Source organism: Acomys russatus, chromosome 20 (genome assembly GCF_903995435.1).
Source record: "Acomys russatus chromosome 20, mAcoRus1.1, whole genome shotgun sequence".
Lineage (NCBI taxonomy): Eukaryota > Metazoa > Chordata > Mammalia > Rodentia > Muridae > Acomys > Acomys russatus.
Genome location: NC_067156.1, coordinates 12,834,912 through 12,848,097, shown reverse-complemented (window position 1 = coordinate 12,848,097; position 13,186 = coordinate 12,834,912). Strand labels below are relative to the sequence as shown.

Genomic DNA, 13,186 nt, shown 5'->3' with positions numbered 1-13,186 from the left:
CCTGGCTCCTGAAGGCAATAGCATTTTCTTTGTCATGTTTCACTTTAATATGCAAATGTGCTTGTCCTTGTATTTGAGTTAGTAGTACCACAACACGATTTGTTGTTGTTGTTGTTGTTTTTGTTGTTTTTGAGACAGGGTCTCACTATGTAACCCTGGCTGGCCTGGAATTTGCTAAGTAGTCCAGGTTGGCCTCGAACTCACAGAGGTCTACCCACCTCTGCCTCTTGAGTGCTGAGACTGAAGGTGGGTGCTAGCCCACCTGTCTGTTTAAATGTTCTAGTGAGTCAGTCTCTCTTTACTCTCCCTAAGGCTTCTTGCGAAATGTTTAATTGGCTACACAGTCTTACCACCATCATATTTTTGTTCCTTGCATTTTCTATAGTTAAAAGTTGGATCTTTAAAGAGTCTTAATGAAAATATTTTCTAATTAATTTATTATGTATAGTTAAGTATATGCCATGTGGTTTTGCCTCAGTTTATACTTATGGACCTTAGAATGACTTTTCTCTGCTCACGGCTGGATACACTTTTTTGAAAAGTAACATCAAGTTTTAACACAAGCACAGCAAGACATGCCTTGAAGACGACAGTATTACATTCCAATACATGGGCTTCCTAACACAGACGTGGCCTATGCCACACCAGGATGTGTAATTATCTTTTCGTAAATCTTCACTTTATGTGATTTTCCCCCTAAATAGTAATTTTGAGGAATTGATAGTAATTTACAAATTAACATATGTTCATACTAACAAATAACAAATGCTTTTTTCTGAGTTTTGGCTCTAATTCTAAATGCTTCTACCTCTTGGACACGCAGTGTATGACACAACATGCCCATTCCCTCCTCCCACCGTCACCTCTTCTCTGCCTCTGTCTGTTTGCTTACTCTGTGCACACGTGTGCACTGGATACTTCTATACTGGCAGATGTATATGAACATACGTCCAACAATGAAAAGATGTGGTTTATACCACAATTAATGAAGCAATTCATAAATTATTTCAGGATGGTCTTTTCTAGAGAATAATAATGTTTAAAAACCATACTATTTGTTTCTGTGCCTTGGCCACAGTCCTCTTTATGTTCTTTAAAAAGATATTTTATTAATAAATTTTTATTTTCTGTGTATGAGTATTTGCCTACATGTATGTAAGTGTGCCACATGCATGCCTGCTGCCAGGGGAGTTAGTTACAGATAATTGTGAGCTGCTGGGTGGGTGCTGGGAGCCAAACTCGTCCTCTCAAGAGCAGTCAGTGTTCTTAACTACTGAGTTGTCTCTCCAGCCTTTTCTGTTTTAAGCCATATTTGGGAACAACACATTAAAAGCGTTAAGTGCGCAGAGAGGTATTAGCGTTTGGTAGTTATTAAAGTGTTCCTTCTCTTATTTTCAGTGTATTGTGCTTGATAAAAGACTTGTGATAAAAGAACCTGCTACTAACTGTCATACATTTCATAAAGCACATTAAAATATATATGCATACATTCAGACACATATATACACATATACACATGTGTACACACATATACACATGCACACACATACACAGATACACAGATGCATACACACATACACATATACATATACACACATGCATACACACATATCCCGCATGCACATATGCACAAATACACACACGGATACGCACATACCCACAATACACACATATGTCCACACACATATATATATACACATACACACTAATACATACATGAACACACATATACATACATATTCACACACATGTACACACATGTATATGTGCACAAATACATTCACACAGATACACACAGACATATACACAGACACACATGCACACAGACACACATGCACACAGACACACAGAAACACATGCACACAGACACCCACACACAGACATACACACAGACACACACACAGATACATACACACAGACACAGAGACACACACACACACACACACAATCCAACTGCTGCGTGTATAAGGCCCTGGCTGGGTAAGTTCGGTGAGACTCACTGTGACTCAGTTTTCTGTGGCAGCACCCTCACTCTGCTGTACTGCAGTGCTCTCAGGACCAGACCTTGCCACTCACTCTGCCCAGCAGCATGGAAGTGAGAGCAGCAAGTGGAAAGTGAGCCTCCTCAGATCTTACACAGCACAGACTCGCTCCACCTGTGGTCTTTCATGAGCAACTCGGATGTTGTGTCTCCTTGGTGATGCCAAGGGCAAGAGCAGACTTTAACCCAGCGGCTCCTGTGCGGTAATCACTAGAACTTGTTCCCTTGGGATAGTTCTCAGGTTTACGTACTCTTGGTTTATTTATTGGAGCATAATTTTTAAAAAAAAGTTTAAAAGTGAGTTAGCCACATTATACAGAGTGGGTTTTACATTGGTTTTGTGGGTGTTTGGCCTATGCTGGCATTATATTGCTTTTATACTTAAAAACATATTAAGCTTGTGTGTGTGTGTGTGTGTGTGTGTGTGTGTGTGTGTGTGTGTGTGTTGAAAACAGAAGGGGAAATTTTTGGGGTGAAGGGGACCAGAAACAAAGGCAAACAATTACAGGGGAAGGTCTTGGGGGATGAATAAGAACAAAATAAACTGATATATATATATATATATATATATATGAAAAAGTTTAAATTGAGACTCATTTCTTTGAATACTAACCAAAAAGACTGAATAAACCTTGGTCCCTGACAAATGATTTGAAATTGTCTTGGTATGAATGCTCCAGACACGTGTGAGTGAAGGAAATCACATCTCAGTCTGGGGCCAGAGATACTCACACGATATGAGCCAAGTTGAGTGGCTTTTCGGGCTGATCTGGGAACATGGGGTGCAAAGGCTCACGGCTTGAAGCACAGCTCAGGGACTTGCTTAGTGCATTCGTTAGCTTCTTAGCAGGCGATTTCTAGAAAGAATACCATGACATCCTTGATCATATACTTTATCAGATGAGTTTACCATTTTTACTAATAGTTGCACATGCATTCACTCATTTCTTGATTGATTCATTTATTGAATAATTCTGCTTTGAGCACCTGCCCTCTAAGCAAGAGGAAGCTTGGCAGAGGCCGTGACTGCATGCTGGAACAAAGTCCTGCAGATGCTATGCTGAGTGGAAGCAGCCCCTCTGAGGGGGAAATATGTTGAGATTTAGGGGACCACTCAAACCATCTCAGAAAATCTCAGAGGATGGGAGGACTAACAACTGTAAAGGGAGGAAGACGATGAGAAGCCATTCTAGACAGGAAAGTAGGAGGCATCCAAATTCCCAATGGGTAGGTAGATGTTTACTCCTGTCTCCTCAGGAAGTCACACAATATGTATGACTATAAAGATGGTTAGCGAGTTACTCTTTAGATAGAGCCTACAAGGTACGTTTGAAGATATAATGACACATACAACTTTGCATTTCTGTGATTGAACTATTTTAAGTAGCTCAAGTGGCCTGGCTGATGATACAGCCAATAGCAACCAATCTAGACCCAAACCAACAAACACAGGCGACTGAGTGAGAACTGAACTTAATTGAGGTAGATCAGAAAAAAGGGAGCCGCACAAACAGTAACCACACCAGTGTTATTCCTCTACAGACCAGGTGCCACAGGCTACTGCCACTTGGACACTCACAGGTCACTTTTACTACAACTAACTATGCATACTAAGAAAAGATGACTTTAAAACTATATATTTCCCTCTCCTTCTGCAAAATATCTGAAATTGCACCACTGTTGTTAATTAAGTACATATTCTCATACTCCTGTTTAGTCATCCAGTGAAAGAAATTAGGGATCTTAGGAAACTCTATCTATCTACCTTTCTTTCTTTCTTTCTTTCTTTCTTTCTTTCTTTCTTTCTAATTTGCATAGAAACAAAGCAATGTGAAACTTAGCAAAATGCACACTTTACAGTAAAATAAGACTAACCCAAGGCTGCCCGCCTTTCTGTTGATTAGATTAGAGCTGACCTGTCCATATCCTGAGAAGAACCATGATTTGGTTCTTTCAGTATTTTAAGTCTCAGATACAAATGGTAAGAAATTCAAGGAAGATGAGGAATGGCTGTCCTCGTAGGTTTGCTTGTTTGTTTGTTTGTTTGTTTAAAAAATCAACTTGGCACAAGTCAAGGTCATCTGGGAAGAAGGAACCACAACTGAGAAAATGCCGCCATCACATCTACCTACTGACTAGTCAGTGGAGGGTTTTCTTGGTTAATGATTGATGTGGGAGGGTCCAGCCCTCTGTGGAGAATGCCACCTTGGGGAGGTAGGTGGTCCTGGGTGTTGTAGGAAAAGCAAGTCTTGAGAGCAAGCCAATAAACAAGAAAAGGCCCTATCACACAACAGGGACATATGCTCAACCATGTTCATAGCTGCTTTATACATAATAGCTAGAACATGGAAACAGCCTAAGTGTCCCTCAGTAGAGAATGGACTAAGAAACTGTGGTATATTTACACGATGGAATACTACTCAGCTATTAAAAACAAGGAATTCCCGAAATTTGTGGACAAATGCATTGATCTAGAAATTATTATAATGAGTGAGTTCACCCAGAAGCAAAAAGAGACAAATGGTATATACTCATTTATATCAAAACACTAGTCCAAGGGATACGTACCATGAAAAACTTTACTTACCAAGAAAGTGGGTCAGAGGAGAGGACATCCGATTGAGACTTTAGGTGAGAGTAACATGAAAGAATAAGGAAATAGTAGGACCCACAGGGTCCTGGAAACCTACAAGAAGAACTTTATGACAGGCAGATCTGGATCCTGGGGTCCTCCTCAAACTAAGGCACCAGCGAAGGAGAATATAGGCATTAAACTTCGAACCCCTACCAAGACCTAGCCGACGATCATGATATTCTCCACCGTTGAGTGGAGAGTGAGATCTGACTCTCACACGAACTCTGGTGCCCCTTTTCTGACCACGTCCCCTGAATGGGGAGGCCTGGTGGCACTCAGAGGAAGGATAGCAAGTTACCAAGAAGAGACTCGATATTCTAAGAGCATATATAGGGGGAGGAGGTCTCCCTCAATCACAGACATAGGGGAGGGGAGAAGGGAGGAAGTGGGAGGGAGGGAAGAATGGGAGGAAACAGGGGAAGGGCTAACAATTGAGATGTAATATGAATAAAATAATAAAATGAAAAAACAACAACAACAACAACAAAAACCAAGGCACCGCCTCTGCTTCAGCTGCTGCCTCTAGGTTCCTACTGGAATTCGTGCCCTGACGTCCCTCAGTGATGAATTGTCACCTGGGAGTTTCTACTGAGCTACTTTTTGTTTTGATCTTTATCACAGCAACAGAGACACCTCACCAATACTCCATGCTTTAACGTTCCTTTTCATGCTGGGTAACAGACGCCCAACATTAAACACAGCTGGACCTCACTTACCCATGATGTATACTCTTTCATTTGGTGCTGGTTGCTATGGGAACCTCCCGCATGGCCCCTCCAGAAGCAGTCCTGGCAAAGCTGGTAGTTGTGACACTGTTGGCATCGGTAGCGAAAGCCCATCATGCTCTCACTGTGGCAGTAGGAACACTCGACAGGATGGAAGACTAGGGGGGAAAGTAAACAAGGAAAAAAAATAAAACTAGGAAAAGTGTAAACTAGACTAAAGAAAAACACCACCTGCAAGGAATTCTCCTTTTCAGCTGTGCACTTTGCTGACTTCAGACTGTGATCAATTTTGACTGAGAGCAGTGTTTCCTGGAACTGTACTTTCCAAGCATGTGTGTGTGTGTGTGTGTGTGTGTGTGTGTATGTGGGGCGGGGGTAGGTATAAAGTGGGGTGAAAAATGAGTGTCCTTTGGCAACACAAATCTCTGAAATGCCTTTTGCTCTTTTGACCCCTATTTCTTATGTCATAAGAATGTAAATTACCCAAACTGACTAGGCCTTCCCCCATATCATTCCCTGGACGCCAGCAGAGGTCGTGAGGACACAGAAGCATAATGGATGAATGCAGTTAAGTACCCAATAGGCAGGGGCAAATGTTAATGTGATAGAAAATGGGAGAAAGAAAAAGAGATGAAATGGGGGAATAGAAAAACTAGATGAGAGAACTGAGTTCCTTAAAAAAATAGAGTAGCTAATGGGCTTATTTAATAAGTGACATTGCCTTTATGTAATGTGCGCTCTCTCTCTCTCTCTCTCTCTCTCTCTCTCTCTCTCTCTCTCTCTCTCTCTCACATCTCTCTGTCTCTGTCTTTCTTTTCTGGGGGAAGAAAAATGGGTCCCTAAAAGATGAACAAATTATTTGAACACAGTTCTGACTGAGTCTGTTTGAGAGACACTTTACTTGTTTTACAGGGAAATGTGACCTGCCAAGATGAACAAGTAACATCTTTGAGACTTAAAGTTGATTTTAAATCAAATCCAAATTGTCTTCACGCCATGGGTACAAAATACTGAAACAGTAGCAGCAGCAACAGCTGAACAACAACAACAATAACAACAACAACATTCTTTTTTTGTGTTTTTTCTTCTTTTTTGTGTTTTTAAATTACTATCTGACTAATGGGGCAAGACAAGTAATACAGATGAGAATAAGTGATGATAAAAAGTAAGATGCGGAAAAAAAAAAGTAAAATGTGAGAAAAGGACATTATGTGTTCTGTGTGTACTGCTGTTTAAAGACTATCCATGGCCCCTCTTCTGGCTCCCGAGAAAGCTAAGGATGTGAGGTGAGTCTGGGTAATTGCTCTGGACAGGAGCCTAAGAAACAACTCCAGGAACAGGAAATGCTGATGTCAGAACTGAAATCACAGCTTATGATTGGCACACAACTCCTTTGGGAATGCTCCCCAGACTCAGCACCCCTCTGTCCCACAGCATGAGCTTCCTGGCTCTTGGCTCTTGCATATGTGCGACTCTTAGTAATTGTAAAGGGATTACTAAGTTTACTCTTTAAATTTTCTCCCAAGGCAAAACAGAGTAAAGTTTGTGAGACAACAATCAGATGGTGAAAATTCCGAATGAGAACTTAAAATGAAGCCAACTTGATCTTCAGTACATTAAGGCAATGCATAGACATGGAATAGGTTATTTTCTCTTCAAATTGGAGTAAATTTTACAGTTTGACAAACCTACAAATATTAAATAGAGGCTCTAGTCTATTCTATGTTAAATTTCCTTAAACCATGTCCCATTTAAATATGGACATATCAATGGTAACATCTCTTATATTAGAAACCTTTGCTATTTTTTAAAAGAAACAAGCAGTGAAATTTACATTTCTCTTATACTCAACTAAGTAATATTACTTCAATATTAGTTCAATTACTTAGTGGACACTTAGAACATTTACTAGATGCTTTAAAGCGAGCGAGTTGCTGTCATTTTCTGTTTTCACTTATTTCTTTGCCATTTCTTTCACCTATTCCCAGCTGATTGCTTTGAAAAAATAATGATTAATGTCATAAATACCAACATGAGAAATTCACCTCTAAAACAAAATGTCCTTTATTGAGATCTTTATATTGAACACAGGTAATTTGTAATTGAGTCTACAATGAATTATTATTATTATTATTATTATTATTATTATTATTATTATTATTATTACTCCTAATTTTGTAACATTTAAAGTTTGATAGTCAGGAGGTAAGTTAGTTAAATGATCCACTAAGCGAAATTTCCTAAAACTATCATGGGTGAGATAACTATAGTTTTGACGGTCTAATTTGAACAATTCAAATACTGTTTTGGCTCATCAGTAATCACTCACCATTTTCCACATTCGCCAGTCGATGCAGAAGAGGCAGCCACACCAGACACTGTGGGGGAGGGTCTGACATGAGCGTGTCCAGAAAGCCATTTAATGTGACCTTTTTCTGTACCAGAAAAGGAAAAATGACAGAAGTCTAGGTCAGAGAATGGCCTTTGATAACAAAGGAACAAAGCATTCAGTTAACCCCTCATATTGGGACATACAGAACTTGCCCAAGGGTGTGGCTGCCCTGGTTTAGAAGTGAAAACATCCAATGCTTCTTGTACCTAAATGTACATGACACCAGATCGTCTCCACTGAACCTGAGTCAGAAGCCAGTCAGAGGGTCTGCCAGCTTCACTCTCAGCAATAAGGGACAGTGTGAAAACAAGGACAGGTGAAGAACTGAAATCTCTCTACTGGCTCAGAGGTGCCTCAGGACACAGGCTGTATGCAGCTCCCCTCTGAGTGAGGCATTTGTGAATGACTTCCTTTCAGAGTTTCCTCAAACTCTTACACACTGAGTAGTTAGTGGCTAATGTGTTTGGTTCTGCCGAAATTTGCGAAGAGCAGGAATTGTGTGGTCAATTGCTGAAGTTATTTTATTTGAAAATTTGAACCAGGACAGCAAGGTGGATAGAACCTTAATAGTTTAGTAGTAATGAGTCCCAAAGAGGTCTAGTGTCTTTAAAGCCCATAGCTCCGGGTAAACCCGGTGCCTCACTAATAACTGATTCTGACTCCATTGAATCTCTTATTAATAGGAGCTTACAGTTTTAGGAGTCCAGAAAAAGGAGTCAGATGCCTTATGACTGGAGTTACAGAGAGTTGGAAGCTTCCATGTGGGTGATGGGAATCGAACATAGGTCCTTTGTAATAGCAACCAGTGCTCTTAACCACTAAGCCATCTCTCCAATGTATCTCCTCCCTGACCCCAAATCCAGCTTTTTAAACAAAGGCTATGAAAATATTAAAGCAAAAATAAAATGGACTTGTATTTATATGTTTCACTTTAAAAATTTTCAGATGATTGTATCCACTTTGGTTACTTAATCATATCAGCTAAATTATAATCGGTCCTAAAGTTTCCAAGATGTTGTTATAGTCTGAATGTGTATAAATATGTCATCATTAAGAATAAATAAACAATGATGTCATGGGATAATATTTAGGATATTTTGAAATAAATTTTTAGCATGAGAATATCATATTTAATTGTTTTGAACATGCAAGTCTTTTTTATGGTTGAAGGACAGGTATAGAAAGACAAATACTACATGTTTTCACTCACATAGAAGCTAAAAATGCTGGTCTCAGAGAGTAAACAGTAATTCTGTAGAGACTAGGAAGGGGAAGAAGAGGAGGAAGAAGACAAGACAAAGGAGGAGGAGAGGAAGAGGAGGAAGAGGGATAGAGAGGCAATGGACATTGGGTACCAGAATGCAGCTAGGAGAAGTGCCAAGCCCAGGGAGTCACTGAGAGGAAAATGCACTGGCCCAGGCCACAGGAGGAGGGATGGAGGGGAAGGAACTCCTGGGTGTTGGAGTTTGGATCTTGACGATTTCACAAAGATTTCCCTAGTCTAGATGGCCCAGGAGCAGTTAGCATAGAGTCCAGACAGTTGTGTCTTTACTCATGAGGAGGATAGTTGTACTTCTACCAATGCATGCTAGGAGGGACTCCTGGTGCAGTTCTGACTTTGCAGGTGGTCTCGTGAATGCAGACTGATGACGTCACTAGCTGGGTGAGCAGTGCGGTTTTGCAGTAGCTGCTGGACATGTTTCTTTCCTTGTAAACTTTGTTTATGTTTTACTTGCACAGACTGCTCTAGAGGGCACACTTGGTTAGTTTAAACTTTATACCAGTATAAATGAATATTATGTGAGCCAATTTAGAAACTGCCACTGTATCGTACTGGGGAATGAACATATGGTCCTTCCATAGAGGTCTAAGCTGGAGATACTGTAAACTAAGCCTTCCCTGGCAACAAGATCTGTTGCAAATACTACTATGTCATATTGTGAAAGATTTAGGCAGCAGTTCATCATGTGTTGGACTACCCAGACAGTGATGTGGTATGCGAGGAGACCCCTCTCCTTTGATGAACGTTGGTAAGACTTAGTGTGGGGTCAGGCATACCTCATTTGGGGGCTGAGTGGCAATCCAGTCCTTTAGATATTATAGCAATATTGATGACAAGGATGATGAGGGTATATGTTGCAGCAAAGACTAAATTAGACAATAGGAATAATTAGCATTATGTCCGTCTCTTGGGCAGCAAACACTAGTTATTATTACTATTTAGGTATGTTAGTTGCTCGGTCACAGGGCATTCATCTAAGGCTGGAGAAATATATCCCGAACTTCTGTTATTAAGAAGAATTTGGGCATCTAAGCCTGGAAGTTACTCAAAGAAAGAGAATAACAGTGTTTGAAAGGTTTATTTTGGAACTTACCTGTTGGGAGAAACAGGATCTGGCTGACTGTTCTGTGTAACCAAATGAAGGACCTTCAAAAACTGCTGTGGGTAGTTTGAGAACTTCCCGAAGGAACTGGTCATATCTCCCATAAACCATCACTCCGCTGGAGTCAGAGATCATTGAGAAAATATCTAGTGGAAAGAAAGGATGAAGATGTTTACCATCACTGAAACAAATAATGCAGAATAAGTGTATTACTTATGAAAACATAATACGAATGTTAATTTTTTTTCTGAAATGGTCTCAGAGTGATATCCAGTGTTTTCTTGGTGTTGTTACAAGACAGGCTCTTACTGTATGTCTGCTGCCTTTTTGAAGGTGATTTACAATTTAGGTAATCTTAACATATTCTGATAAGACAAAGAACGTCATATTTTTGTGTTGAGATTAATTATCGACTCACATATAATGCTATAAAGGTAAGTTTTGTACATGTGACAGACACTGTCAGAAGTGCCCCACAGGCTCATGTGTCTGAACACCTGGCTCTCATCTACCCTCAGGGGATGCTGTTTGGGAAGATTGTGGAACCCTGAAGAAGTGGAGTCTTGCTGGGTGTAGCCTGTCAGTAAGGGCAGACTTAGGGGTTCTCTTGCCTGGGCCTTCTTCCTATTCCTTTTCTGCTACGGGACTGCTGATGGAATGTGCCCAGCTGGTCTCTTGCTCCTGCTGTTATGCGCTCTCTACCATGACAGATGAATCCCCTCAGGAACCATGAATCAAAATAAATCCTTTCTCCCTCAAGTTGTTTCTGTCGACATTTTACCATGGCAACGGGAAAGAAAGGCAAAATTGCCAACCTCTTAGGAAATGGAACGAAATTGTTACTATAGAAATGGGGAGGTACATGTGTCATTTATCTTATTAGCAATTTATCCATTTGTATCATTATCAAAGCTTTAGGGTTTGACTTAATATATTTTAAAAATAAACGGTACAATAGAGATAAGGAGGAAACAAACAAACAAAAAAAGCCAACACTTTGAGTAACTTCCCACAGAGGCAGAAAAGTGTTATAAACCACACTGTCCGACAGGGTGGGAGGCATGTGTAGGGTCTCTGTGCAATGAAAAGGAGCCTAGCCCTATAGATAATTATGAGGTAAGGTGCAGGCTTCAGATTATTTCCCAGAGTGCTGTTGGCTTCACTGGTCCATCGCGCTTCATCCTGCCATGATGTGAGCTTAATGAACACTTACCAGCTCAATTCCCAAGGTGATTCATAATCCCGCTGGAATTATCAAAATGAAAGGATTTGCCATTAGTTTATCTAATGCTAAGTAGATGTCACTCAGCCAGTGTCACTGCTGTGGGGGAAAAGTAAGTTCCTGTGCTATGTCTGTTCACTTTGAGGGTCAGTTTTCAAGGTCAAAGTGTAACCTGAGGATATCCTATTTATACTGTAATTACCCGCTATACATATTACAAGATTTTACTGCATTATGTCTTTAGGACATTCATTGAATCTCTTCATTTGAGGTCTTCCAGATGAAATGGTATGCATCTAAAGGTGTATTAAGTGAGACTAGTTTGTTGATGAACTGGCAGTGCTTCCATCTTTATGCTAATGTCTCTACAACAGGAAAGATGTACAATCAGCCCAAATATCCATTAACAAATGAGTGAATAAATAAGAGTGGTGCGTCCTCAGTGGAGTGTTGCTCAGCCATAAAAGGAGGAAATCCTACCATCTGCAACAATGCTGATGAGGTCAGAGGGGAATTCTGTTAAGTGAAATGAGGCACACACATACAGACAAATATCCCGCGGTCAGACCCATGTGGGCTAAGAGGCATGTTGGTTTCAGATGTAGAGTGTAGATGGTGAGTATGGAGCCTGGAGTACTTAAAAAATAACTGTCCATGTAGAAATCATGTCACTGAAGAATATGTAATTATAGCGAAGGAACACGTCCAAGAAACAGGCTGGCTACACAGCAGGATGACAGGGCAATGACATATATGTCAATACAGTTGATGTGTTCTCATCATAACATATTGTATAAAATGGCACGTGTATTAACCTGATAGTTTAACCATTTCACAGAGTATTTATGTGCAAAATATATTAGAAATAATTGATACATACAATTTTATGGCAGTAAAAATGAAATTCACTTTGAACCAAAGTGTTCCCGTCATCTCTGCAATGTTGTTTGCTTGCTGAGTTTTATCTCAGTCTCTAGTCAAATTGGACAAGAACAAGTACATCAAAAAGAAGCTGCTGGCAGGAAAACATGTTGATTAATTTTACATGTAGAAGCTTCCAACGGACAGGGAGAAAAGAAAACTTGGTAAAACCGGACTGGCTTTCCCATGGGAGAGGCTGTCTTACTGGCTTTGGTTCTAACAGGGCCACCATGAGTCTCCTTGAGGTTGTGATTTTTTCCAAGCCAGGGTGCCTTTTAAAATGTTACCCAGGCTTCTCAAATCACATAGGGAAAGAATTTAGGCAACCTTTCTGTTCTGGTTTGAATGGGACCTACCCCTCCCCCACACTTATTTTCATGCAGCTGTTGGTGCTGCTTTGATAGGTTGTGGGACTTCTGGGGTGGGAGGGGTGGGGCAGATATAACCTGTCAGGGATGGACCGCAAAGGATACCTCATCTCTAGCTCTACTCCAGGCTCCTCATGCCTCCTGATTGGCCACAATATGAACACGTCATCTCTGTCTCACTGCGGTGGACAGAACCCTGTCCTGCCACCATGCCTGGCTCAGTGTAGTGGAGTGTTTTCCCTGAACTGCAAACCCAAGTGAGTCATTCCCTCGTAAGTGTCAAATGTTTGGACACAGTGTTAAGTGAGGAATTTAATCTCTAACTGGAGTAGAACCAGGAGCACCTGTAGTGACCTTCCATCCACATGACACTAAAGGGAGCTTAATTTGTGTTGAGGTTGGTTGCTAAGCAAAAGCCGAAGTAAGTGTGGACCTCAGAGATTATCAGGAAGTGACTGTGGATGGCTTGCTCAGGTCATCACAAAGCAACTCGGAAGT

General features: G+C 40.6%; 1 protein-coding gene across 7 annotated transcripts in view; it reads right to left on the bottom strand.

Moving 5' to 3' along the window:
* The window catches only part of Dtna (dystrobrevin alpha), a 358,243-nt gene that overhangs the window by 58,098 nt on the left and 286,959 nt on the right, over positions 1 to 13,186 (bottom strand). For all 7 annotated transcript variants that reach the window (XM_051163351.1, XM_051163346.1, XM_051163348.1 and 4 more), the window contains 4 exons: positions 10,169 to 10,323; positions 7,731 to 7,836; positions 5,393 to 5,559; positions 2,774 to 2,898 (listed from right to left, as the gene is read on the bottom strand). In XM_051163351.1, coding sequence (XP_051019308.1) covers positions 2,774 to 2,898; positions 5,393 to 5,559; positions 7,731 to 7,836; positions 10,169 to 10,323 — 553 coding nt within the window. The remainder of the gene's footprint in view (positions 1 to 2,773; positions 2,899 to 5,392; positions 5,560 to 7,730; positions 7,837 to 10,168; positions 10,324 to 13,186) is intronic.